General features: G+C 56.9%; 9 protein-coding genes across 9 annotated transcripts; 5 read left to right on the plus strand and 4 right to left on the minus strand.

The window, feature by feature from the left end:
• Positions 1–769: 769 nt before the first annotated feature.
• On the plus strand, positions 770–1,001 carry C8Q71DRAFT_843104 (uncharacterized protein; the record flags this gene model as incomplete). The annotated part of the gene is made up of 1 exon (XM_047926563.1): positions 770–1,001. A coding segment is annotated over one exon (150 nt), but the record flags the coding sequence as incomplete, so codon positions are not given.
• A 7-nt stretch (positions 1,002–1,008) lies between these two features.
• On the minus strand, positions 1,009–1,880 carry C8Q71DRAFT_381892 (uncharacterized protein). The gene is made up of 3 exons (XM_047918205.1): positions 1,829–1,880; positions 1,559–1,752; positions 1,009–1,488 (listed from the first exon to the last, which is right to left on the minus strand). The coding sequence occupies exons 2-3, from the start codon at positions 1,639–1,641 to the stop codon at positions 1,143–1,145; spliced, it is 429 nt and encodes a 142-aa protein (XP_047773549.1). The 5' UTR covers positions 1,642–1,752; positions 1,829–1,880; the 3' UTR covers positions 1,009–1,142.
• Positions 1,881–3,451: 1,571 nt separating this feature from the next.
• Positions 3,452–7,259, plus strand: C8Q71DRAFT_851423 (uncharacterized protein). Its single transcript, XM_047926763.1, has 11 exons — positions 3,452–4,455; positions 4,505–4,660; positions 4,785–4,907; positions 4,959–5,083; positions 5,138–5,253; positions 5,310–5,509; positions 5,574–5,746; positions 5,808–5,931; positions 5,986–6,342; positions 6,407–6,652; positions 6,714–7,259. The coding sequence occupies exons 1-11, from the start codon at positions 3,799–3,801 to the stop codon at positions 6,918–6,920; spliced, it is 2,484 nt and encodes an 827-aa protein (XP_047773550.1). The 5' UTR covers positions 3,452–3,798; the 3' UTR covers positions 6,921–7,259.
• Positions 7,260–7,936: 677 nt separating this feature from the next.
• On the minus strand, positions 7,937–9,579 carry C8Q71DRAFT_381948 (uncharacterized protein). Its single transcript, XM_047918206.1, has 5 exons — positions 9,445–9,579; positions 8,825–9,389; positions 8,416–8,772; positions 8,134–8,358; positions 7,937–8,071 (listed from the first exon to the last, which is right to left on the minus strand). Exons 1-5 carry the CDS (start codon positions 9,540–9,542, stop codon positions 8,048–8,050), a joined length of 1,269 nt encoding a protein of 422 aa, XP_047773551.1. The 5' UTR covers positions 9,543–9,579; the 3' UTR covers positions 7,937–8,047.
• Positions 9,580–10,158: 579 nt separating this feature from the next.
• C8Q71DRAFT_727693 (uncharacterized protein) lies at positions 10,159–10,794 on the plus strand (the record flags this gene model as incomplete). The annotated part of the gene is made up of 3 exons (XM_047921881.1): positions 10,159–10,526; positions 10,620–10,675; positions 10,712–10,794. The coding sequence occupies 3 exons, from the start codon at positions 10,159–10,161 to the stop codon at positions 10,792–10,794; spliced, it is 507 nt and encodes a 168-aa protein (XP_047773552.1).
• Positions 10,795–10,813: 19 nt separating this feature from the next.
• C8Q71DRAFT_817946 (uncharacterized protein) lies at positions 10,814–13,789 on the minus strand. The gene is made up of 4 exons (XM_047926139.1): positions 13,552–13,789; positions 12,166–12,848; positions 12,022–12,116; positions 10,814–11,968 (listed from the first exon to the last, which is right to left on the minus strand). Exons 1-4 carry the CDS (start codon positions 13,672–13,674, stop codon positions 11,007–11,009), a joined length of 1,863 nt encoding a protein of 620 aa, XP_047773553.1. The 5' UTR covers positions 13,675–13,789; the 3' UTR covers positions 10,814–11,006.
• A 192-nt stretch (positions 13,790–13,981) lies between these two features.
• C8Q71DRAFT_843112 (uncharacterized protein) lies at positions 13,982–14,956 on the plus strand (the record flags this gene model as incomplete). Its single annotated transcript, XM_047926564.1, has 6 exons — positions 13,982–14,150; positions 14,215–14,288; positions 14,346–14,383; positions 14,442–14,526; positions 14,576–14,847; positions 14,911–14,956. The coding sequence occupies exons 1-6, from the start codon at positions 14,081–14,083 to the stop codon at positions 14,954–14,956; spliced, it is 585 nt and encodes a 194-aa protein (XP_047773554.1). The 5' UTR covers positions 13,982–14,080.
• A 682-nt stretch (positions 14,957–15,638) lies between these two features.
• Positions 15,639–16,823, plus strand: C8Q71DRAFT_382313 (uncharacterized protein). Its single transcript, XM_047918208.1, has 5 exons — positions 15,639–15,875; positions 15,930–16,015; positions 16,079–16,342; positions 16,410–16,734; positions 16,781–16,823. The coding sequence occupies exons 1-4, from the start codon at positions 15,809–15,811 to the stop codon at positions 16,689–16,691; spliced, it is 699 nt and encodes a 232-aa protein (XP_047773555.1). The 5' UTR covers positions 15,639–15,808; the 3' UTR covers positions 16,692–16,734; positions 16,781–16,823.
• A 2,220-nt stretch (positions 16,824–19,043) lies between these two features.
• On the minus strand, positions 19,044–19,805 carry C8Q71DRAFT_686570 (uncharacterized protein; the record flags this gene model as incomplete). Its single annotated transcript, XM_047919809.1, has 2 exons — positions 19,044–19,661; positions 19,713–19,805. Coding segments are annotated over 2 exons (711 nt in total), but the record flags the coding sequence as incomplete, so codon positions are not given.
• Between the last annotated feature and the right edge of the window lie 4,272 nt (positions 19,806–24,077).

A 24,077-nucleotide genomic window follows, 5' to 3' on the forward strand; every position in this document is an offset into this window, starting at 1 on the left:
GTGTTTGTCGATATCAGCGACTCGTATTAAGGGCCCATACACCATGCAGATCACCGTAGGTGCCTCTGACGTGTACACATCCACTCGTATAACAATAAGTGGCTACCAGCGTGGTGGAGCTGCGTCGAATGGGCAGGTGCGAATCTGACTGCCCAAACCCGGGCTGACTGCCAAACTGCTGCGACATTCAGTAGTCATTGACAGATACCAATTACTGTGATGGTTACTTAGGCCTTGAACATCCTGGCTCACCATCGCGCCCCGATCGTTCGAGACCAGCAATCGCAGGTTGTCGAGTGGTCAATGAATGTGATCTCCCGAGACTGGGACAACATCGTAGGCATGCGCGAGGCAGCGGGACGGATGGCGACCCCCTGAAGGATGCGATGGTCTGCCTAGACCCGACTGGTGACCATGGCGCTCCGTTGGTGGATAGTAATTGCGAGTTCCGGGCTCTTTGAAGGCCTGCATTGCTCGGCTGGGAGGCATGTTCATCGTTGATTCATACGGGGCCGCTTCTTCCATAATCACGAGGCCCTGAGGTATATATGACGAGTGCTCCCTGTGCATGCAATCATCAAGGGACGAGGAGCCACCACTGTGCCTGGAACAATCCTAGCCATGGGCTCGAGGACGAGATAAGTCTGTATGGCAATGATACTAGCATGCGCGATTGAGTTGCCAATCAACGCTTCCACATATTCGCTCGTGTCGAAGTTCACAAAATCATCTTCAACCTGTCGAAGGCTGTCCGGATATCGACCACTGACATGCCGACGAGTACGTGCGTAATACCACCGCGCGTGCACTCCTCGTTGTCGCCTCAGCTCTCTGCATCCCCTCCCTCTTGCCCTTCCTGAAGCTGAAGGCCGTTTGCAGATGCAAGAGGCTGCAGTGCGACTGCAGCGTTAACGGATAGGGACAGGACTATCTGCCGCCATACGAGTGTCCTGTCGCAGTGTGCATAAGCACTTTTCGAGCCGCCTCCTGTCGACTTTCACAGTATCGGTCCGCGTCATTGTCACGTCTATCCCATCGATGAAGGCTCGTACGAGATGCCGGTTGTTAAGTACTCGCCCATGCTAATTATCTAGCCGCTTCCCCGCTGACCGCTGACCCTCTGGAGACCCGCCTTCGTTCTACTACTTACAACCCCCTTTGCTACGCTTGTGGTGCTGGTTCGCCTGTTGCGCTGCCCGGTGAAATTGTGCCTGTGTAAACGCCTGTTCATGTCTGAACTGTTTGTCGGCCTTCGCATCTTTCTTGTTAGCAGCGATACATGCGTCTTTCCTGGCATTCCAATTTTTGCGCTCGTTCAGATAATCCTTCCATCCTGATTCGCCGTGGCTGAAGTCGAGCCGGTCGGGAAAAGGCCCTGGGTGATGCGCGCGTGCAGCTAACTGTTCGCCAAGGTAATCCCGAACAAGGAGGCGGAACGTATTCAGGTCGCCGGGGGCCCGCTCCGCAAGGTCAGCGTCGTTGCGGAAGCTGCAGAGGGGAGGAGGTTTGATCAGGCGAGCCGTTCAAGCTGACTCTGCAGATGTGGAACAATACGTACGCGATCGAGGAGATGGGGTGCGCTACGGCAGACGAAGCGAGCATCGCCGCGGAGACGAGAGGGAGGATGGTTGAGAAGCGCATCTTGAATGGGGGGCTCGAGGCGAAGTGGCTGGACGACGGTGTCTGAAGGTAGGGCGCGGTCACGTCGTGGTCGTGCGTTCAGGGTATGGGACGTGAAGGAATCAAGCAAGGCTGAGCAGGAGGTGAGAGGTACATCGTCAGTACGGTCATGTACATAGAGCGACAGAATGCATGCAGAGGTACTCACCGACCGGCGCACTCGCTGTCAGGGGGCTCTGAATTGTAAGTGTTGGAGTTGGGTGCTCACTGCGGGTGTTCTGTCCTTATAAGTCTTTGCGGCTAGGTGCTGCAGGACGACTCAGAGGTGCCGACGCGGTGAGAGATACTGCGACACGAACCATTAATTGCATCATCGTAGGTCTTGATCTTGATCAAAATAACATATCAGAAATCACAACGTCTCTCAGCTCGTCAGCTTAGTGTCTTAACAGCTGTGCAAGACGTAGTAACCTCAAGGTACCACGAGAGGGTCGCATGAACGCGTGTAATCAACGCAGAGTTCGTCTACGACTGGCCCTGAACGGGTTAGGTTAGTAACTTGAGAGTTTATACCCGTGCGCTGCGTGAACCTGCGTACCAGTTGAGGAATCCTGACCGGTGCCGGTGATGGGTGATCGGCTTGATATTCGTGTTGAGGAACCTGATCGGCGATGGGTGATCGACTTGATATTGCTGGTGGGAGGAACTGTTCAAATTCAATAGTCAGAAGCAAGCCAGAAGACAAAGATTCCATAGCCACAAAGGGGGCCAACGTTCTTGAGGGAGAGCGCGTTGCTCTGACGAACAAAAGAATCAAAGATAGCCGTAGGAGGCGGTGCGTCTGCGGTGCGTAGAGTTGAGATTGTATCACACCATACTTATGACTTATAGAAACGCAGAGCAGCACCATCGTCATGCTGGTGTGCAGTGTGCACGGCGGGTAGGACAGCGATTCACTGTAATTGATCAGCTACCCCTGAGGTCTGCGACGCGAGCGTGACGATTCGTCGAGCCAGCACAGCCTGGGCGCCGGAGATCTCGTTCGAGGCATCACGGGGAGTGCTGGAACACAGTTAGTGAGCGTCGGATGCATGAGACTGACGACGGGACGTACGCGGAGATCAGAAGGGCCATGGCGGGTGACGCCACAGCGGCGACGAGATGATAGTGGGGAGACGCATGTGGGCTGGGAAGGTTGACGGTTGGTGACGAGCGAAGGGAAGCAAACGATGAGTGTCTGCCAAAGTCAGTGAGGTGCAGAATGGCCCGAGGATGTAGTCAAAGTGAAAGTAAGTGGATAACAAGATGTTACAGTAACAATTGAGCAAGGCTGGACGTTGACAGGGCGTGTGGTCGCCGTTCGGCATTTATCGCACGTGGGGACGCTTACCGCACTCGCCGTCGATGGGTTCGAAGCAAGACATTCTTGGTGTTGAATGGGTTGGACTGACATCGCTACGGGAGTTCGGGCGTCGGACGGCAAGGCGAGGCCACGACGTACCCATCGCATGGACGACTGCCGAAGCCATATATCGCGCCCATAGGGCCATGCCGATAAACGTGGGTCCTCTCTCCATAACCAATCTGTTAACTTACAGTCTGCGAAGTGGCGAGTTCCGGATCCGGGCTGTTTGCAGGCCTGCGCTGCTCGCCTGGGAGGCTAGTGACGAGGTCCTAGTATGACGAGCATGAGGAGCCACCGCGGCGCCTGGAGCCATCCGGGCCTTGGGCTCGGCTGAGGACGAAATAAGCATGTATGAGTTGCTAATAATGCGTCCATATAACTGTGCAGCAGCAGTTGGGACACTATACGCTCCAGACGGTGTGTAGCGGTGTCGAAAGCTATGAGGTGACTGCCAAACACGGCCAAACAGCTGCGTGATCCGTCAATTAACGTTCACAGATTGTATCGGGCACTGCCAGGAACGGCGGCGGAGCGACAGGGAGCGACACACGCCGCGTCTCTGCGGGCGGGCAGTGACATCATTTGCACTCGGGAAGCGCTTGCCACTCGGTTTCTGTGACGTCGGACGGGGCGCGTCCGCGTCATGGCGGGCGATCGTTATATAAGGGCGGTGGACGGGGTTCATCCTTACCTTTCCCCCATCATCTCACGACTGCTCACGACCACTCCAACCCGAATACTGTTCTTTCTGACGACTGTAACGATTTTCTAATATGTCTCTCCCACAAGCAACGAAGGACATCTCCGACCACCCCGCGTCCGGCTCCGTCGCCCAGCCGCACGACAAGCGCGAGCAGGCCGCCGACGTCGACCGCAAGCTTCGCTTCTACGGCGTCATCCAGGCGCTGCGCGAGTCGCGCATGCCGTCCAACACTCAGATCGACGCGGCTCTCACCTACGCCCTCGGCCACTCCCCCGTCGACCTCAACGCGCTCAGCCCCGACGGCCAGAGGCTCGTCCAGGACACGCGTGACATCATCGAGACCGCGCGCCTCATGGTCCTGAAGAAGAACGCAGACGAGCTGTTCCAGAACTTCGTCTGGCACACTCGTGCCGTCGACACCGCGCCCGCGAAGAACATCGCGAACTCAGACAACGTCCCCATCGACCAACAAAAGGTCAAGCAAGATGGCCAACAGGCCGTCACCCACCTTCGCACGCTGCTCAGCCTCGTCATGACGAACGCGGAGGTCCGCAAGCTCGTCGCGGACTTTAGCGTCATCGGCCGCGACCTGCTCGCCCGTGGCGCTGGCAAGCTCGCCGAGGCTGCTCGTCCCGACGAGGAACGGCTCGCGCAAGTTGACGACACGGCCCCGCGGGACCAGTTCGTCACCGAGGGAGGCCGTGTCGCTGGCCCTGATGAGACGCCGGTAGGTGACATGCGTTTGTGATTGAACATTGCGCTTACGAGTTACTTAGGTTGTCGAGGCACGCATCCCCGGTACCGAGACGCGTGTCGCTCAGCACCCCAAGGCTGAGATCGGCCAGGGTGCAACTGTCAAACAAGCAAATGGCGAGGTGAAGAGCGGCGACCAAGCTGCGCGCGAGGCACAAAGGAAGAAGGACGAGCTGAAGGTACGTTCATGATATTCATGGATATACTTGCCTTTTTTCGCGCATATACCCTACCATCTCTCACCAGGCGTCTTTGCGTTTTTGCGTAATATACGTGACGGCTGACAATATTTATTGCATATAGGGCGAGACCTTCCGCCAAAAGGACGACACTCTCAACGCGGTCGGCGGTGACCCCGTCCCCGGTGACGCAGGTGAAGCGGAGGTCAAGAAGAATGGCCTGATGAACAAGATTCGCGGCGTCCGCGTATGTCCTCATCGGTCGAATTGATGCAAAGACCTACTGACCCATGTACAGGACCAATTGAACGACAAGGTACCGCAAGAGCATAAGGATCGTGCCAACGAGCACGTCGATCGCGCGAGAAACTTCCTTAGCGATGAGTACTTCCCACCTGAGCGCCGTGACCAGTTCATCTACCGGTAATTATCCCTGTGCTCATTTACTTCTGAATCTGACGACCATGAGCTGCACAGACTCAAGAAGGTGGTGATCGAGTGCCAGAATCACAAAGATTACCAGGAGAGCATCACATGGCTGCTCGGCTGGCTGGAGGAATACGTGGAACACGGGAAGACGACTGCTTCGAATGGTGAGTGTCCTCGGCATCATGGGCTTAAGGAACACAAGTTGACCGGCGGTTTGCAGTCAAGGACAATCACAACGATCTGCACTCGCAGGGCTCGACGCAGCAGGCACTCGGAGAGCTCCGCACACTCCTGGAACGCTTCGCCAACGGCATGAGCATGGGTGTTGTCGGCGATGCCATCCAGGCGCTCTATCAAGACTCGAAGAACGACCCTGAGCTCAGGCAGTGGTTCACGGACTGCGATTCGTACGCTCGCAGGGTAAGCGGCAATTGTTGATGCGGTAGTGCTCGACCACTGTTCTCATGCGTGTGGCTGCGTTCAGGTATTGATGGAGGCCGGCTTCGTGCTGGAGCCACAGTGCAATAACCAGGGCAACGAGCTGCTCGATCGTGGACGGGCATTCTACGATGGAAAGTACCAGGCACACTTTGACAACCTGCTCGGCAGTTTGACGGATTGGTTCACTGCATTCGGCGACGACCCGTTGAACCAGCGGTACGTGGCGCCGACTCCCCTATAACATCTATATGAGTAGCTGACTTGGCATGTTATGCAGCTTTGGCACCGATTGGGCGCGCTTGACCAAAGACTTACTGTTCGACAGCGAGGGAAGCCTGAAGTACAAACCCGAGCTTTGGATGGACATACGCAAGGTCATCTTGCCGACCATCATCGACAGGGTAAGTCGCGCACAGCTATGTCTTATGCCGTAACGCTGCTGACGCTCACGTCAGGTTGGCTACGTCCCTATCCCGCGCGTAGAGTACACGGACGACGCGCTCGACCTCGTCATCGAGAACCTCGCGCTCAGCGGGCGCAACCTCTTCCCGAACCTCGTCAGCGTGGAGGCACACAACTTCCTCAAGTTCTCGCCGTACAACGCCATCCAGGATGAGGGCCGCCACGAGTTCACGCTCACGTTCAGCCAGATCCAGGCGGACATGCGCGACGTCGCATTCTACTTCCGCAAGAAGAGCGGATTCCCGAAGTTGAGCGACTCGGGCATCGCGGACGTGCTCCTCGGTGGGCACGGCCTCACAGTTACCGCACGCGTTGCGAGCTCGGGCAAGGACCGATCGTCTGTGTTCCACGTGCGTACCTCATGTTCCCATCACCTTTTGCGAGGACTGGTGTTAACGTCTCGTATCGCAACAGGTCAAGGATGTGAACGTCAAGGTCGACACGCTCAAGTTCAGCATCCGCGACAGCAAGCACGACCTACTCTACAAGACGCTCCGGCCGCTCGCGACCGGCCTTGTCAAGCGGCAAGTGCAGAAGGCGATCGCGGACGCGGTGCGCACTGGCTTGGAGTACGTCGACGGCCAGCTCGTTACCGTGCGCGATCGCATGGAGGAGGCGAAGGAGGACGAGAACCAGAGCCGGACGCAGGCGCTGCAGGAGGTGAGTCACGCCCCCTTGTCATTTGATGCCTCGGGCTCGATGGGCTGACGCGTGTGCACAGCTGTTCCAACGCAAGAAGGATGAGGCCTCGACTGCGGCGTCAAAGGGAGACGCGAAGACGGGCACGTTCAAGGTCGTCTCGAAGCGCGACTCGGCGATCCTGCAGGATGTCGGGCGACCCGAGGGCTGGTCGAACCGCGCGCAGGAGCGGGCGGATAAGGCGGTGCAGGGCGAGACGTGGCACTCGGAGGCGTTCGCCATCGTCTGAGTGCTGTCGTGCTCTGTCCTGAGTTGACTTGACCAGCCCAATGTCTGTGCGTGTGCGAATATCTGATTCTGATTCCTCGCTGCATACCCCCAAACGTATATCTGAATCGGACTATTCTCCTTCTATCCTATATCCTCTAAACCTCTCTGCGTGCCGGTGACCCACTGGCGAGCGCGTATCGTACCACACATTTCTAGTATTACCTTTTGGACGTTCATCCTAGTACTTCCTTGTATACCTTCCGGCTTCCTTCTCCAGGAACCGTGTACACTATAGTTGAGTGTAGCAGCAGTTCTTTGTAGCGATTGACCGTACAAGATCATTCCTTCTTCATTTCCGAACCGAGGTTGGCTGCGTGTGTGATCAGTCTGCGATCTGATACACCATCGTGGGCGGCCGGCCAAGTGTTTCTCGACCAGCGGGACCCGCGTGTGCCCCTAGCTTGGCTTAGCCTACGAATGAGACGACATGATTGATGGGAGTGATGTTGAGCATAGCAGACCGGTGTGTCTCGGTTTGGGTGGCGCCGGGCTATGGTATGCACTATGTGTCGTACTGCAACAGCATAAGCTACATTCTCTAACGGAGACCTTTGACTTGATTGGAGTACATTACAAACCGAGATGGAAAGACATGATACATCTGAGATGATAAGAGAGGAAGAAAATGCTCTACGAGGAAGCTCGAGTCCATGATGCGTATCCGTACAATTCGAGTCCGAGATCCAGAAAAATCCTATCCAATGCGGAGGAAATCATGCCGTCGTTCTATCCCTATATAAGTCCGAGTCCGAGTCCGCGTCCGAGGCGATGGCGATCATACAGTTCCGAGATATCCAGGCGAGAGAGAAACAGAACGAAAAGAGAGAGAAAGAACGGAAAGAGAGAAAAGGAGGAGGAAGGATGACTTGAAGGAGAAGGAAGGGAAAGCAGGTCAGGACCGAAGTATGCCCCCAACGGTCCGGACCCGCGGATGAACGGCACGCCACGAACCCGCAGGGCATTGCGAGTTCGCGGCGTGTCGGGCATCAAGAAAGGGGTGGTGGTACAGTAAGAGAGGAGAGAAGAGAGATAGATATGGATAATGATATGAGTGGTCGGGGATGTCGTGGAGAGTGCGTCGCGCGTTTAGTGCTCAGGCTGCACAGGAGTCTGGTGAAGACAAGGCTGCGATCAGCACCGCATACCAGTCAGGCTTAGTCAGTTCGACTCACCTGCGACGCCTCGACAAAGCCCCACATCCCCCTGCAGTTCTTCTGGAGGACCTCCCAGCCCTCCTGAGCGTGGCGGAGGGCGACGTCCTCACCCATCTCGTCTCGGAGAGCACGGAGCTCGGCATGGCGGCGCACTCGGCGCTCCCGGAGCCCGAACAGCTTGAGGCCGGGGTGCTGGCGGCGCAGGAAACGCTTGCAAAAGCTCATCGTCGTGGGACACGGCCCCTAAGAGTGAACGATGAGCATCGACATCACGAACACATAAGACGCAGAGAAACTCACCTCATCCTCGATGAGCGAGACGTTTGTGTGAGGCCCACTCGAAGGAGCGGGTCGGGCCTCCATGAGCGTCATCGCGCTGAACGTGCGCGGGCGCGTGGCAGAGCGGGGCAGCGCGAGCGGAGTGGGGACCGGGCCGTCGCGGAAGACGACGAGCAGGGGCCGGAGAGCCAGCGGTGTGTTGGGAGTGTAGGTCGCCAGGTCGTATGCGACGAGCGGGCGAGGACCGCCGATGAGCGCGTGGTCCTTGGGAAATGACCGAGGCATCCGAGACTTGGGACTGGCCTTGCGGATGGTGGCACCCGACGCGCGCTGGACGTCCCAGTCAGACGGAACACCCTTGAGCGATGTCACGAAGAACTAAGCAAACGCGTGAGCCAACTGTATGCGATAAATAGATGAAGGCACGCACCATTGACCAGTAAAGAGTCCGCCCCACGAATCCCAGAACAGTTTGCAGGCCAAGATGGCCGATGGGCGTGGTGCGCCATGCCGTCCGTACCGGCTCGAGGGTAGCGACGGCGACGTAGGCGATAATCAGCGTGTAGAAGACGACGAGGGCGTGGACAGCTTGACGAGAGCCAAGGTGATGGTGATCCTGGAAGCCTCCGACAACCGTACGTGCAGGCTTGACCACGTATGGCGTCTCAGGCGTCCAATCAGAAGCAGGCAGTATAATGACGATCTCGGGCGATGGTTGCGAATGCGTCCGCGGTCGCTCGGCCAGGAGGCAGGTGTTGGGAGGAACCCAGACGACGATGTCCCCTGGAGGCCGCACGATCAGATCCGTAGTCCATTGCGCGAGATCGAAGGTAGGTGCCGCGATGAGATCCTTGGTCTTGCTCCACTTCCGTACGTCTTCCCTGATGTCCGCCAGCTGCGCGAGGTACGGGTCGCCTGGGTCGTTGAGGAAGGTGAAGGAGGGAAAGGTATGTGAGGCGTCGAAGCCGTCCGATGTAAGCGGGGTGAGGCGTCGTCTGTGCGACGAGACTGTGAGTGAGTGCACGGTAGGCGGCGGCCAGCTGTACTCACGTAGCGTCGTACATGAACCCTGTCATACCAGACCCTATGTTGCCCACCACCGATCCTCCGACAACGTTCGAGAGCTTGTCGCCGATGCCGCTGTGCATACTGAGGTCAGCTATAGTGTCATCATTAACGACGGTGAGTGCGTACCTGAAGGAGTTGGACACATGGTCGATGAACGACTCGACCTTGTCGATGATGAGGGGGCAAGGAGGGTTGCTGCCAAAGAGGGCGTGGGCAGCGAGGCCTCCCTCGCCGCCCAGTCGACAGTAGATGTACGACTTGGGGGCAAGGGAGAGTGCGCCCGCAACGAGGAGGGCACCGAAGGTGAACATGGTTGATATTGTCACGAGGGGGGGGGGTGCGAAGACGAGGGCGCTGAGAGGGGCGCTCGAGGGCGAGATGGGGAGACTGGGCGGTGTGGGCGGCCGTATTTATACGTTTGTGGGGAGGCTGTTGGGCGTTGTTTGGCGGATTAAACGGACTGCGTGCGTGACCGCGACGCGACGCGTCGTTTGCGTGCGGCGCGACCGACGCTTTCCTTTTTCGGACGACAGGGTTGGTTCGATTTCTGTCCCGACGCTCCTTGCCTCCGTACCACTCCCATCTCGTCCAGTCCCCCCATGCCGTTGCACTGGTCTTCGTGGCAGTATCTGTGCTGGTGGTCCCCAACAGCATCCCCACCTCAGCAGATTAAAAACAGACCGCGGAGTGTGCACAATGGCAGCATCCTACCGTCGACGACCAAGGGGAAGCGCATATACGCGCATAGTAGCGGCCGCGGGACTCCAAGCCAGGCCGTTTGACGGACGTTCGGCTCTCGACACCACCAGGTCCGGTGCCGCAATTGTCTACATCTTCCAAACACAGATTCAGTACAGCATCTGTGCTGCTTCGACGTCGTCCACTCACCTGAACGTGGCAAGCATCCCTCAGGGCACTTCAAACTTACAAGAGGATGCTACCTGCACTGCGTGGGCCTGGGCTGCCATGTCAGGTCTACGCATCCAGCATGCGCGTGAAGACCTGATTCATACACCGGAGAATGCATGGGCGTCCATACCTTTGGCTGTCGAAGTTCTATACGTGTGAGTAAGTGGTCATGGCAATACGGAAGCAACTCACTGACGACTGGTAAAGATGTGATCTCCAGCGCTTCGCGGATGCTGATTTTGCCTCAGCGACTCCGCCGCATCACCGCGTGCCTGGACGATGCCAGCGGCTATCGGCCGTTACGGTATGCTGACCCAATGCTGACGAGACAAGAACATAGGGAGGTCTTTTCGTCCTACTCCATACCACGTCCACATTCGTGTACACCGTCAAGCCCAAGCCAATGTCGATGTCGCGGCGTGATACAGCAGACAGTGGCAGTAGGGTTAATAAGACAATCCATCTGATCTATTATGCTGGAGAGCTGTCTAGGACTAGAGAAGCATACGATAGCGAGCCAACGAGAGCGAAAAAGAGGTCCGAGCGATTCATTTAGCCATAGAATACCGAATCTACTGCGCTGACACACTGTGTCTCCAATCCATATCGACGTATACGTCCCTGCAATCTCGACGCTAATCCTCTGTCTCATAGCCGTCGTCGTCTTCGTCTTCACCAGCCGGCACGTCCGACGCGCGCTGCTTGCCCTTCGCCTTCGCGCTCTCTGCGTCCGCGACCAGCTCCACAATCAGCTGCCCACCACCGCGCAGGGCCTCAACATCGCCAAGCCTCTTCGAGGGCTCCCACACGACCTCCTTGCGCGGGTACGCCAGCCACAGCTTGAAGGCCCACCACTTCTCCGGTGCGCGGCCAGAGCCCTCGATCTCCTTGAGCAAGCCCACCTCTCCGGGTGCGCCGTTCCCAGGAGGCACGACCGGGTCAGCCTTGTCGGGCACCTCCTTGGGCGCGAACATCGAGTCCACGTACGCGTAGAGCGACGTGACCGTATCGCTCTCGCCGAAGAACCGCACCGACCGGCGCCCGTCCGGCATCCTGAACCCGACGCGCATCGTCTTCCCGCGCCCCGTCTCGCCGGGCCGCGGTTCGCGCATGACGAGCTGGCGGCGGAGGTACTTGCGCCACTCCATACGATGCGCGTCCCATGCGCGCTGCGCCGCCTCCTGCGCGCGAGCTTCCTCCTGTGCGCGAGCTTCGGCCTCGGCGCGGCGGCGCTGCTCCTGCTGTGCGTGCCGCTCTTCGTTCTGACGCTGCTCGATACGCTCCTTGTCCCTCCGCCGGCTCTCCTCGAACGCACGGTCCTGCTCCGCGCGCAACTGCCGCTCGCGGTCGCGCTCGGAGGCCTGGGCGCGCACCTTCGTAAGGAAGGGCGTGACGCGCGGGAGGAGCTGCTCGGTGAGGTGCGTGGTGAGCGTCTGTGCCGCAGTGGGCGCAGACGTGGACGGGATGGAGGGTCCCTGGTGCCGCGAGAGGATGGTCAGGACATTTGCTGGGGCCGACCCGGAGCTGCCTAGTCGGCGCTGTTGGAGCGCGATGAATGCGACGAAGGGATACGTGGTTGCTTGAAGCTTCTGTGCAGCTGTGGACGTGCCTCCGTCAGACAGTTTTAGCCGGAAGAACCGTTGCACATACCACTCCATGCCTCTTTATCCCGGATGTCACCGCCCCAGACCAAAATGTCGTTGTCCTGGATGATCTTGATCAGTGTCGGGTCCGTCAAGGTGCTCCTGCAAGCGAAGTTAGCGACCGAATATGATGGCAGGGCTCAACACCAACCGCTTGAACTCGGGCACATCATCATGCTCCTCGCTCACGAGCACCACACACCCGACCTTCGCACCGCGCTCGCACATTTTCACAAACTCCTCGTAGCTCCCGAGGAAGAAGTCCGGCAGGAGCTTCGCCACGCCCTCCCCTCCATCATCGCCATACTCACCCGCCCGCGACGTCAAGCTCGACGTGCCTGCGACGTCCGCACCGCTCGCCGTGCTGCCCGCCTTCGCCTCCGCCCTTCTCGCGCCCGCACGGCCAACACACACCGCGCCCGTCTCCTCCTCGAGCGCGCGGACCCACCGCTCCGCCTGCGCCCTCGGGTCCAGCGCGCGCCCATCCGCGCCCGAGCCGGGGCCGAGCGGGCGGTACTGCAGGCTCGACCACGTGAAGGGCACGAACTGGGGGAACGGGATGCGCAGGATGCGGAAGATGAAGCGGAGCACGGAGGTGAGGAGGCGCAGCGGGAGCGTGAGGACGGCGAGGACGGCGCGGAGGGGCCGTGCGCTGAGTACGCCGGGCGACGAGGACGCGTGCACGCGCCGGAACTCGCGGCCGCCGCGCGAGTTGTTGCCCAGCAGGCCCTGCGCGGAGTCGTCGATGTCGAACTCTTCGATGTGGGCGGTGGGTGAGGGGGCGCGGGGCTTTGGGGGTGGGATTCCATTCTCGAATATCAGGTTGGCGGCGCGCTGGGACAAGAACTGTTGTCAGACACCGTCCACGGGTGATAGAAATGACGAGAAAAAGAAGAATGCTGGTCGCTCAGAGTACTTTGGTGTCATCGTTAACAAAACGCACTGGTCTGAATCTAGGCGTCCAAGACATGGGACCGTACTGCAAGATTCGGTTCCCAACCTAGGTAAACAGTCCATCGATAGTCCGGTGAAATGCTAGGGAACGCTAGGACGTATTACCGTCCGTCCTTCGACTACAAGCGTATCGCCCAGTGTGCCAGCTGTCGCCATCAGACCCTAACCCCAGATCGTCGGCCTGCCCAGTATTACAAGTACCTGGACGTCGCACGTAACAACTGGGACGGAGGGCAACAAAGGGCGACGAGGGTGTGTTTACTGTCCTGTGCAATTGACACGTAGAGCAGAGAATTATCGGATGTGTGAGTGGCCTTTGCAGCGCCACATTCACATTCGCTCTGGAACGTCCGACCGTAAGCACCGCGAGCAAGAAATTGGCACGCCGGAGTCATTAAGCAAGCATGTTGCAGCCGGCTATATCCCGCGTGCAACACCTCTTTCGACATGCAATGGAACAGAGCACAGCGGAGGTCGCTGTACCGTGCGTATCAGCCACCGGATGACCATGCCTAACGCGGGCCTGAAGCGTAGAACGACTGCGATGGAACGACTGCGAAGAACACCAGACGGCACAGCTCACCTGCACGTCCCAGTCTACACTTTCTAACACGCTGACTGCCACGTCGGCGTCGCCACCGTCCATGATTGCCTGGAGCTGAGCCAAGGCCTCCTTCTGCGTCGCGGAGAGTGCGTCGACGTCCATTATATCACCAGAGAGTTTAGATCCAGATTCATTCAACAGAGAAGGCAAACGAGTGTCGAGCGTCGTAGGCAGCGATGAGCACTAAGGTTATGTAGTGACTGGCACTGGCAGAGCCTGAGAGGTGCGCACGAGTGCCGGCCGCTGCTGTATTTGAGCACTGCACGTGAGCGCTACATGCCTGTCTCAATATGCCCGCTAACCAGCTTTGGGAATAAAAGCTGCCAAATGCGGGCGGATAAGCCATGGATGGGGATATTCAGGAAGCCTTGTCGGCCAGAAATACGTGGAACTCCGGGCGATCGGGAGTCCAACGCCACTCTACCCGCGAACACCTCCGCCTCCTCGCCGCCGTCGACCGTCCTCTATTCTCTCCCCGCAACGCTCATTTCTATACGGCACTACCACGATGGGAGAAGTCCTCAACGTCGTCGTCGCCGTCGCGGTCATTGTCTTCATCGTCCGCTGGGTAACGTCCGGTACGTCATGTCACCCCCTCACCTCGGAGTCGCGCTCAACCTCGGTCCGCCGCTCGCTACGCAGGAAAAGACGCGGCCTCAGGACCGTCGCCGTCGGCTGTGCTCGGCTTCCGACCGAAGAATGTCACAATAGAGATGGTACGTGCACCCGCTCACGCGCGCGAGGGACGAGCATGACCCACGCGATGTCGGAAGGTCGAGACCGTACATACTATGTTCCCTGACATACCGAGGTACGTTGTACCTCAGACCTCTGCAGATAGAGCGGCTGAATGACGGCGGGACGGACAGCGATAACATACGATACGACCTCCTACGAACGGGAAACGTGCAGACATCCATCAACACCATCCTCGAGCGCGGCTTCCTCCCCGCAGTACGTTCGTCCACCCGTGCCGGTCCGCTACAACGCTCACACCCCACAGCCACCACCCGCGTACTACACGATCTACCCGCGCGCCCTCGACTCAACAGACACCGCCGCGCGCCCCGCCCCCGCCCCCTCGTCCTCAAGCAAGTCCAAATCCGAGAACCTCATCGAGCGCTACCACCTCGAAAACCGCGTCGCAGTGTCGTCGGGCGTGGAGGCGCGGACACCCGAGGAGGCCGCTGGGCGCGCGGATTGGGAGGAGAACGCGGAGAAGCGGGAGGCGAGCCTGCGCGAGCGGAAGGCGCAGATGATCCTGGCGGCGAGGCAGTGCGTATTCCATGCTTCGTCTTGAGGGCCCGAGTTTTTCTGACTGTGTGTGCGATGGTGTAGGCGGCTGCTGGCGCAGCAGGCGAAGGAGGCTGGCTCGTCAACATGACGCGAGCGTCACCCTTTGGTGGAAGGTCCTTAGAGGGTGTGTCGTGGCCGGTATTTAACAGCTCCATAATCATTGTTTAACTCACGCATTGTATTGGTTGCGGTTCATTTGGAATTGGTTTTGAGCCCATGCATGATCCGCTCATCCCGCTCACTCGCTACAGGTCTGTCCATCCGCAAAGACGCGTGACAGTATGTGCGTTATCCCGGTACATGCCCCATCTGAACGGGCTGAAGCAGAACATACAAACGCACAACACTGCATGCTGGGTCGGCAACAAGTCTGACCGTGTCTAGTGCCTGCCTATGTCATCGGCGAGCGCGCATGTTGTGCGACACACTCGATACCGAGTTGTACAACAGATTGTACAAGCATCGCAATCAGTCGAACATCAAGCAAGTGTAGCTGGGAGCATCTGTTGTGCAAACAATCAGGTTCGTGAGTTCGCAGTTCCACCTCACTGTCTCCTGATCAAGTGGCAATAGTACCCAGTGCGACTACTGCGAGGCTAGTGAGCTGAAATTATCCTCGCCGTCCGGGCTAGCACCTCGTTACGGTAATCTGCTCCTTCCTCGCATACAACCCTAGCATGAGCAGCATACTGCGGCGATGCTCTCACCTAGGATCCTTTGTTTGCGCCTCAAAGCCTCCTCACTCGCCACCGGCCAATGCCGCGCGCGTCTATTGTTGGTCCACCGCGTCCGCTGGCTAAGCTTGAGTTAGGCCTTGTATGCTGCTCGTGCACCAGCCATACCACCATTTTATCGGTGCACATGTATTATCAATGCTACCATGCGTGCTCGGACTAGGTGAAGCCCATGATGAGTAGCTAACCACGTATACCTAATAGAAATGAACATTACCGTCGAGTGTGACGCGGGTCTCCGAGTCAGCTGCAACTCAAGGCAGGGCTTCTTATGTGAGTCTGTTTTTATCCTCTTGTCGTGCGCCGCATTGATACTGTGACCTTTAGTCAATAGGCCTGGTCAGGTTTCTGCCACACGTAGTGCATTGGTCGACCGCCGCTACGCCCGTTTGGCAAGGTTGAATCGCCAGACCGTGCCTGTTAACTCCCCTATCCTTATGATTCTTCCAACACTGATTATCGAATGCAACGTACAGACACTGGGGCTGAAACCGCGAAGTACGAGCATCGTACATTTACCCATCCGTGTTCGGTCATCGCACGGTCACCCAAGCCACAATCCACGTATATATGCACTATCCACGCGCTCTCGACTTAAGAGACAACGCACGACCCGCGTGACCCGCATCAATCAGTCGTCGTCTCGTCCGGAGTGGAGGGGCGCACAGCTTGGGGGGGAGCGCCTAGCTGGAGGAGAGCTTGCGCGAGCAGAAGGCGCAAATACTCCTGGGTGTGAGGTGGTGCGTGTTCTGTTCCCGTTCTGAAGGCAATGACCGTGATCTACTGACAGTCCTGCGTGATGTATAGACGACCGCTGGCACAGTAGGCGTGGAAAGCAAGTTCGTCACCATGATGCGAGCCTACCGTGCTGCCCGGTATTCACACCAACTCCTACTACTGGTTACTGATCTCATGCATGATGCGCTGATCACCGCTCGCTCGCCGCAGGCCAGTCCGGACAAGAAATCGTGTACCATTGAGCGCGTGATCCTACTAACTACTATCCAAACTAGCATAGACATACAGGAAACGGGCCGAGACGAGACAGAGCATAGGAATACGCAAAACAACGTAGCGGGTCAAATGTAACGTCTCAACATAGCAAGCCCCAGTCTGCTCTATACTTGCATCAGTACGTCGCACTACACATCAACCGCGTTCCACGTAACAGTCTCGAGAATATAGGTTATGACGTATGGTGGGCACCCGGCCGAGGATATCAAGAAAGCGCGAATTAAACACCTCCGTGTATTGTACTAGGTTCGTCGATGATCGGTCTACCTTTGCGATTCTGTTTGAACGTCAGCGCTGAGCGACGGCACTCAGCGGAACAAGAACTGCATGACATACCGTGTCAACACGACGGTCTTCCATGGTCAGAATTATCCGCCGATTGGGCTGTCCGAGTCAGAACACGACTGTGGCCGGACGGGTGAGTCTGCGCGTTGGAGGCGACGGGCAGATTGTCCTCAGCCATATCAGCTTCTTGAGCCCTGTTGTCTTGCAAGGGCGGCGATTGTCCTGTCTGAGCGGCGCCGGACCCTTCCTCCAATCCGTCTACTGTTGTGGAGGCCGCCGGCGAGCCCTCGACAGCTGGCGCTATCGCTGCCGTTCGGTTGGAAGCATCGGCTATCGGGAGCGCAACGTCTTGCTTCTCAACGTCAACGTCGGGTCCGTGGGCGGCAGACTCATCATTTCTGTGCCACACATCGCGACTGCGAGGGGATCAGTATTCCACCGATATGTGCATGTCAAGGAAGATAGCTTACAGTACACTCATAATGTTCCTTGCGTTCAGCAGTGGCCCATGCCCGCGTCGCTGAGTCTCGACCTGCGGCACATGAGTCGGCGTAGCTCGAATACGCCTGCGCAGCGGCCAGAGTGCCAGTGCGGGATCATCGACATCCTCGGCTGATGTCGGAGACTCTGCGCATGCCAACCGTCCATCCCTTTGGCAAGCGTCAGCTTGTCTTGACAACATATGCGTCGTGACTCCACCTACAAGGCTCCCTCTGCCGAAGGTAGACGCTTCTTCGTATTGGCCACCCAAGCTTGTAGGTTGACGCGGAACCCCCGGACCGTCTTTGGTGGCGTCCATACATCACATTCGAGCAGCCATTGCAGTCGCCGCGCAATGTGGTTGACGGACTCTAGGAACATGTGTCTCGTGTCCGGTGTGGGTAGATTGTAGAGGAATTTGGTCCAGGGTATAACGGAATCGAACACCCAATCGAAGCCGTATATCGCCGCAGTCGGAAGGTTTTCCAATGCCTCTTGCATGTCTTCGCGGCGAAGATCCGCCAAATGAGCCTCGTATTGGGCCAGCATAGTATGCAGGTACGTCCTGATTACCGACGGCAATGCCTTCTTCTCCATGACGGAAATCATACATATTGCCAGAACGATTGTGGTGATCTGCATGATCGCTGCAGCGTCCTTTGTGCCGTACACCGCGCGGACCGCCCCTATCAGGCACTCCCAGTCTACCTTGGATTTAAGTCTCAACCCTTCACCAATTCGAGAGATCAATGACTTGCCTTGGGAACGAAGACGATACAGCTTAGTACACGGGGCGTAACCATTCTGTCTTGCCTGTTGCACCACCTCAACCTGTGTGTAATCCTTCTGCTCTGCGATGAAGTCAACGGGTAAGTAGATTTCCCGTATAACATCCAAGACGACTGGCGCCCGATCGCTGACGGATAGGTTGTCCCGCACGAACTTGAACAATGTCATGCACAGGTCGATTCCGTCCCCAACAGGCATAGCACGGACAAGGCCGGCCAAGATGTCAAACTGGTAACGCTTCTCTCCAAGCTTCTTCTCCAAGTCCGATGGCTCCTTTGTCCGAGTGTAGGTCTCGAACACCATGCGGCCTATGAGCGCGGTCACGGTGCTGTCAAGAGTGTCGTACTGGGTCTGGTCGGAAAGGGTGCCGGTAGACAGTACTGGTCCATCTTGGGAAATGTCTGCATATCCACGCCGATGCTTTTCTTGAGTTGACAGAACCATGGTCCTGGCTTTGCCAATTTCAAATGCCTCCGTGACTGCTAGAGACAGAGAGACATTGCTCAGACAGACTTGCATCGCGTAGAGGACGTCCATGTCTGTTGTCATGCGGTACATATAGGGGAATAACGCCATGTCCACTCGGCGGCTCTGGTCGGTGAGCAACCTGCGCAGGCAGAGCTGTTCATGTACTCGCCAGTTTGGCGTTTCTATGAGCGTACGGAGGGATGCTTGCCGATGGGCAAGGTGCGTGCGTGCTTTATCCATCCAGATAGATGCACGGCTCTGCTCGACCTCGACAAAGAGATTCGGACCCACGTCTGCATCCGCATCCGCATCCGCATGTCGACGTCTCGGGGATATGATGCGAAGTACCTGTAGTAGGACCCAGTAAGCTGTCCACTGCGTCCATTGGCAGGCTTGACATATCCACCATGCTTGAAGCGACTTGTGAGGGCTGTACTCGACGAGAGCCGGTAGAGTGGACGTGATGACCAGGAAGAGGAACAATATGCCGATGAAGACCATACTCGGAATGGTGATGTCGGCCCCGATTTCCTGCAGATATCCGATGATCCCGACGAGGAAGAGTACGAGCGCTATCTGCAATAAACAGGGAAGGAGGCTGACCATTGATTCCACCTTCCACCTGTCAATCGCGTCCCTTCGGAGCCGCCAGGTCCAGACCTTCTGCGGCGCACTTCGTAAAGCAGTTCTCTCTACGTGGAAGTTGAGCCACTGGTTGATAGCCAACGCAACAGATGCCGCGGAAAGGCTGAAAACCAAGGAGATGAACCATAGCGTCGCAATCCACCTGGGTGGCGGCGGTGGCGTACTCGGAGATGAGCTCGACGGCAAGGAGCCCATAGAGGTCGCCAGTGCGGAGCCAGTAATCGAGGCAGCGGATCCAGGGGCCCCGAGCTGCGAGGATATGCGCTCGAGTATAAGCATCTGCTGCTGCAAGATGTTGGTATTGAAATCCGGTGCCGGTAGTAAAACGGCATAGTATTGGGCTACGAAGGCAGTGACGACGGCAGAGAACAAGCCTGCCTATAGCCACATCAATGCAAGCACCTCTGAACCGCTATTCACATGACTCACAAAGACCAGGAGCGCATCAATCTCATTACGCCACCGTTCAATGCGCTCCTTCTCGTGGGACCATGCCTCTTTTGCCAACGTCGACCAGGCTTCGGTCAGATCATTGTTCGATTTTTTATTGGTCGCTTCTTGGATGGGTACGTCTCCCAGTTTCGTATCTTCCGTTGGAGCTGCGGAGGTCTGGGCCTCCGAGCGACCCGGGTGAACGCTCGGCTGTGTATGTTCCAGTCAGGAACATGCTCTCACGGGGCTGATCATTGCTCGGTACTCACCCTAGCTTCCGTTGGAGTTGCGGAGGTCTGAGCCTCCGAGTGACCCGGGTGCACGCTCGACTGTGTATGTTCCAGTCAGGAACATGCTCTCACGGGGCTGATCATTGCTCGGTACTCACCCTAGCTTCCGTTGGAGTTGCGGGGGTCTGAGCCTCCGAGCGACCCGGGTGAACGCTCGACTGTGTATGTTCCAGTCAGGAACATGCTCTCACGGGGCTGATCATTGCTCGTGCTCACCTCTGGCAGCGAAGTCGTGTCTTTCCCATTTGAGGCAGGGGATTCCTTACGCTGTTGAGCCTGTTCCGATGACTGTCAAGACAAACACATGAATAATGGATGTCTCGTCGTAGCATACATTCAACGCAGGGAAGGTACTCACCCCAGCATCCATGACGGCTGTGTTTGTGCGAGCGAAGACGACTACAGTCAGATCTGTGGAGAGCGAGGAGGCGACTCCAGGTGAAGGGTAGCTGGGCTGGGTCGAGTCGTTCACAGAGACTTAAGTATCTCAAGACGATGCACGTTTTTCACTTACACGCGACCGGGACCATACAGGCACTCAGGACACGAATAGTTGACGCCTGTCTGCAACGCGTACTGACATGCAGCACCTGCCAGTGTCGGTCCTGCTTCAACTTCCCATTTCAGAGCATTCACTGCAGTACTTTGACGTCCGGGTTGTGTACTCCTGGTGGCTTGGATGATCTGGGCCTTCGAGTTCGAAACTGCAGGGAACATCTGTCAATAATGTACACAAAGCGTGCACTTTGTGAATGCGAACGATGACCCACCGCTAGGCGTGTATCCTAGCATGTAGAAGCCACACTCCTGTGTCCACCCGTACATGTCGACAGTGCTGTCAACGTTCATACGGTCATGCAGTCTTGTTGACCGCTGGGCGATCTATACGAAAGCTTCCAAAATGAAGTGATGAGCGACGGGAGAGAGGGCTCACAGACCGTCTACAGACCGCGGCGTCCGTGTGGTTCAACACCGCTATGCGTCGACTGATTATAGTTGGCAATCATCAGGCTCTTTTCGATGTAGAAGAAGAGGTACCTGAGACGGAGCTTGGGTACACACGAAGTCCGCGCCGAGCTGCAACGGCACTCCTCCTCTGAGGAGTGGACATCGAGCTGCTACAGGCTGGGTTAGTTGCAACATGCGGTGCTTCGTCGACCACCCGCAGTTGTCGAGAATTACTGTATAATGTCAAGTAAGTGCAAGAAGTTGTCAAATGCAGTCACCGCCAATGAAACACTCGATGTTCGTGTTAAGGCAGAGAGGTGTGAACCACGAGTGCGGGCACTCACCTGGGGTACTGTCCCTGGATCCACACAGTTGTTCCGATCAGTCAACGCGCAGCTCACATAGATCATCCCAATGGCACCTTGCTCATACAGATGACTCGTGTGCCGAAGGGCAGCGGGTCGTTCACGAGCAGCCAGTGGTATTTGCGTTCATTTGGCGTACAACGTTGCTCTGGTCCTTTGTTAGGCAATCACACATATTGAGATATTGAGAACTCACCGCTTCCTCTCCATATGCACGATGCGCGTTCCTTAACTTAACGTGACGCTGTCGCTCTTTCAAGTTCTCCGCGCTGTGAGACGACCCATCATGCAAGCCTCAAACGTCTCTTACCTGAATGTCGCCCATAGCGCACCGCCTGCTGGTGCCTCAACTTGCGCTATCCGAGTTGACAGTTATATTTACATAGTCATACATCTGAGCGTACCGTAGCCTCACTGCGCAGTAGTGTATTTCATTGATCGAAAGCACGACCTCTACACGTCTTGTCCGTGCCCTGCGTGGAGCATGGTCGCGCTTTGCTTGTAATGCGCCCATCTCTTTGTCCCAGCTACATTCGGTAGGATGAAACACGAGTGCAGCGACAAAAGAGGTCGACGGTGGCCACAGCCTGTATGAGCAGTCGCAGCCGGCCTGTAGTCGGGGGCCGTCAATTCCGCACGTTGCGGTACAAATATCTTATATCCGTTAAACCTTGCGGACGATGCACTTGACGTATCGAGCATCACATCTCGACTCGCTCGGAGTCTGTTGATACCGACACCGCCCGCCTAGCCACCTCTCCCGACGGGCCCAGTCCACGACGAACGGCAGGGCAAGGCCGTCTCCAGTTCACAAGTGAGATCGTTCGAAATCGTTCGTAGCATTGCATCTGTTCAGGACGAGGCGACTGACGGATGGAGTGTTTGTTGAGCGGAGGGAGCGGACGAATGCGTGCAGTTCACGGGCGATGATTGACGGCTGCTGGAGAGGATGGCGTCAAACGTGGTCGTACATTCATGTACAAATGCAGGGACTCGGAGACATACACATCTAGTAATAGATGCTGGTACTTAATTGCCTGTGCGCGCCACCGACTGAGAGTGTACGGAGCGTAGACTCGTCGCTAATTAGGCAGATCTAAGCTGAGGACCTGGAGGGAGGATGTTAATCCTGGTGAAATCAATCAGAGCGCGCCGATGAAACCACCAAACATGAAGATGGGAGAATGGAATAGAGGCCGGTGAGCCAGCAATTATGCAAGAAAAACGCGCGGAAGGGATGAAGAGTCGGTTCATACTAGTTCCGAAAGACCAAACGTGCAGGAGATGAACTAGAGAGACACCAGCTGTTTCAAGGACCGCAAGCATACTGACGAATAAAGCGAGCGAGGAGCAATAATTGGTACGCGGATGAAGGCCGGTGAATGAACGTTTGAAGCTTGAAGCTTGAAGGCCAGCGGGTGGAGGACGGGTGGGAGCCGGTGAAGAAGGCAGTTCTCGAACGCACCTCTGTGACAGAAGACACCTCCTAGGTCCTGTATCGCTAGGCCTCCGCCAGTCCAGTCAACAGCAGCGAGAGGACACGGTTCGTCGCATCACAAGACTTCATGCATAGTAAGGTGGTCGACGGCATGGAGGTGAGCGGCAGTGAGGAAGAGTATCGTCAAGGATTTTGATGAGAAGTGCAGCAGCAAGATGTACTGAAGGGCAACGGGAGTTAGCTGCCGTACTGGACGTACATAGGTATGTATGCCGATGGAAACACTGCAGTCAGGTCAGGGACAGGACGGTAGTAAGTAGGCGGAGGGAGGCGAGCGCTTCTTCGGCGCGTCGCGACGTCGGACAGAACGCGACGAGCCTGAACCATTCTCAGTCTGAACCAGCCACGCATCATTGACTGATTTAGGCTGAGGCCCGCATTCACTTCACGCTTGAAGGAAATGTCTCACTACTGCTTGCGTCCACTTACTTGGTACGTATCCGACGACAATCATGTATGACACGGATGCCATATATGCGCCCATGTCCTCGCGCAGGAGACGGTCCGGACATGTAGAGGTGCGCCTAACTTACTGAGATGCTAATATTCCGACGCAGTGTACAGAACTCCTGATGATATGGTCCCTTTTCCAGCGCGTGCATGTGAGTAGATATTGTGTGGAACACCGCTCACCTACCCCCGCCGTTCCGACCATCGCCTGCCTCCTGATTCAGACAAAGTCCAATACCACGCGACAAACTCATCCTATCTGAGTACGCGAACATGGACCTTCAGGAGAGGCAGTCGTTGGCGTAGTGTCAGGGACAGTCCGAAGACGTGAGAGTAACAGGAGGACAGCGAGGCCCACCCTGAAGGTGAGTAGGTATTGTATCATTTGCATTGTCGAGTCGTGGATTGACGTTTAGTGACAGACCTCTGTATATGGCTGCTTGCGCGACGTACGATCACAGCCGGGATGGGATCCTAGAGGTCGAAGTGCAAGTCGGATGAACAAGGGCTAGCGCACGCGTCTCCTCGACGACGCTTCTCATTCGTATCTTACTCCGACTCGGCTCTTCAATGAACATCCTTCACCGCTCACAGCGATGTACTCCTTCCAAATGTCGGATACCATCGCGTCGTTCTGCTACTTCGTCCGACGGAGAATCAAACATGCGTACCACAAGCGGAAACCATGTATACCAGAGCAACACCAGACAGGTAAGTACCAAGAGCTATCGGTCGAAGAGCAACATCATGTCGTACGCGGCTACATTCCGTCAGCCCGCGCACGCGTACAGTACAACACCATAGCGAATCC

Source organism: Rhodofomes roseus, assembly GCF_022264815.1.
Source record: "Rhodofomes roseus strain CIRM-BRFM 1785 chromosome Unknown C8Q71scaffold_33, whole genome shotgun sequence".
Lineage (NCBI taxonomy): Eukaryota > Fungi > Basidiomycota > Agaricomycetes > Polyporales > Fomitopsidaceae > Rhodofomes > Rhodofomes roseus.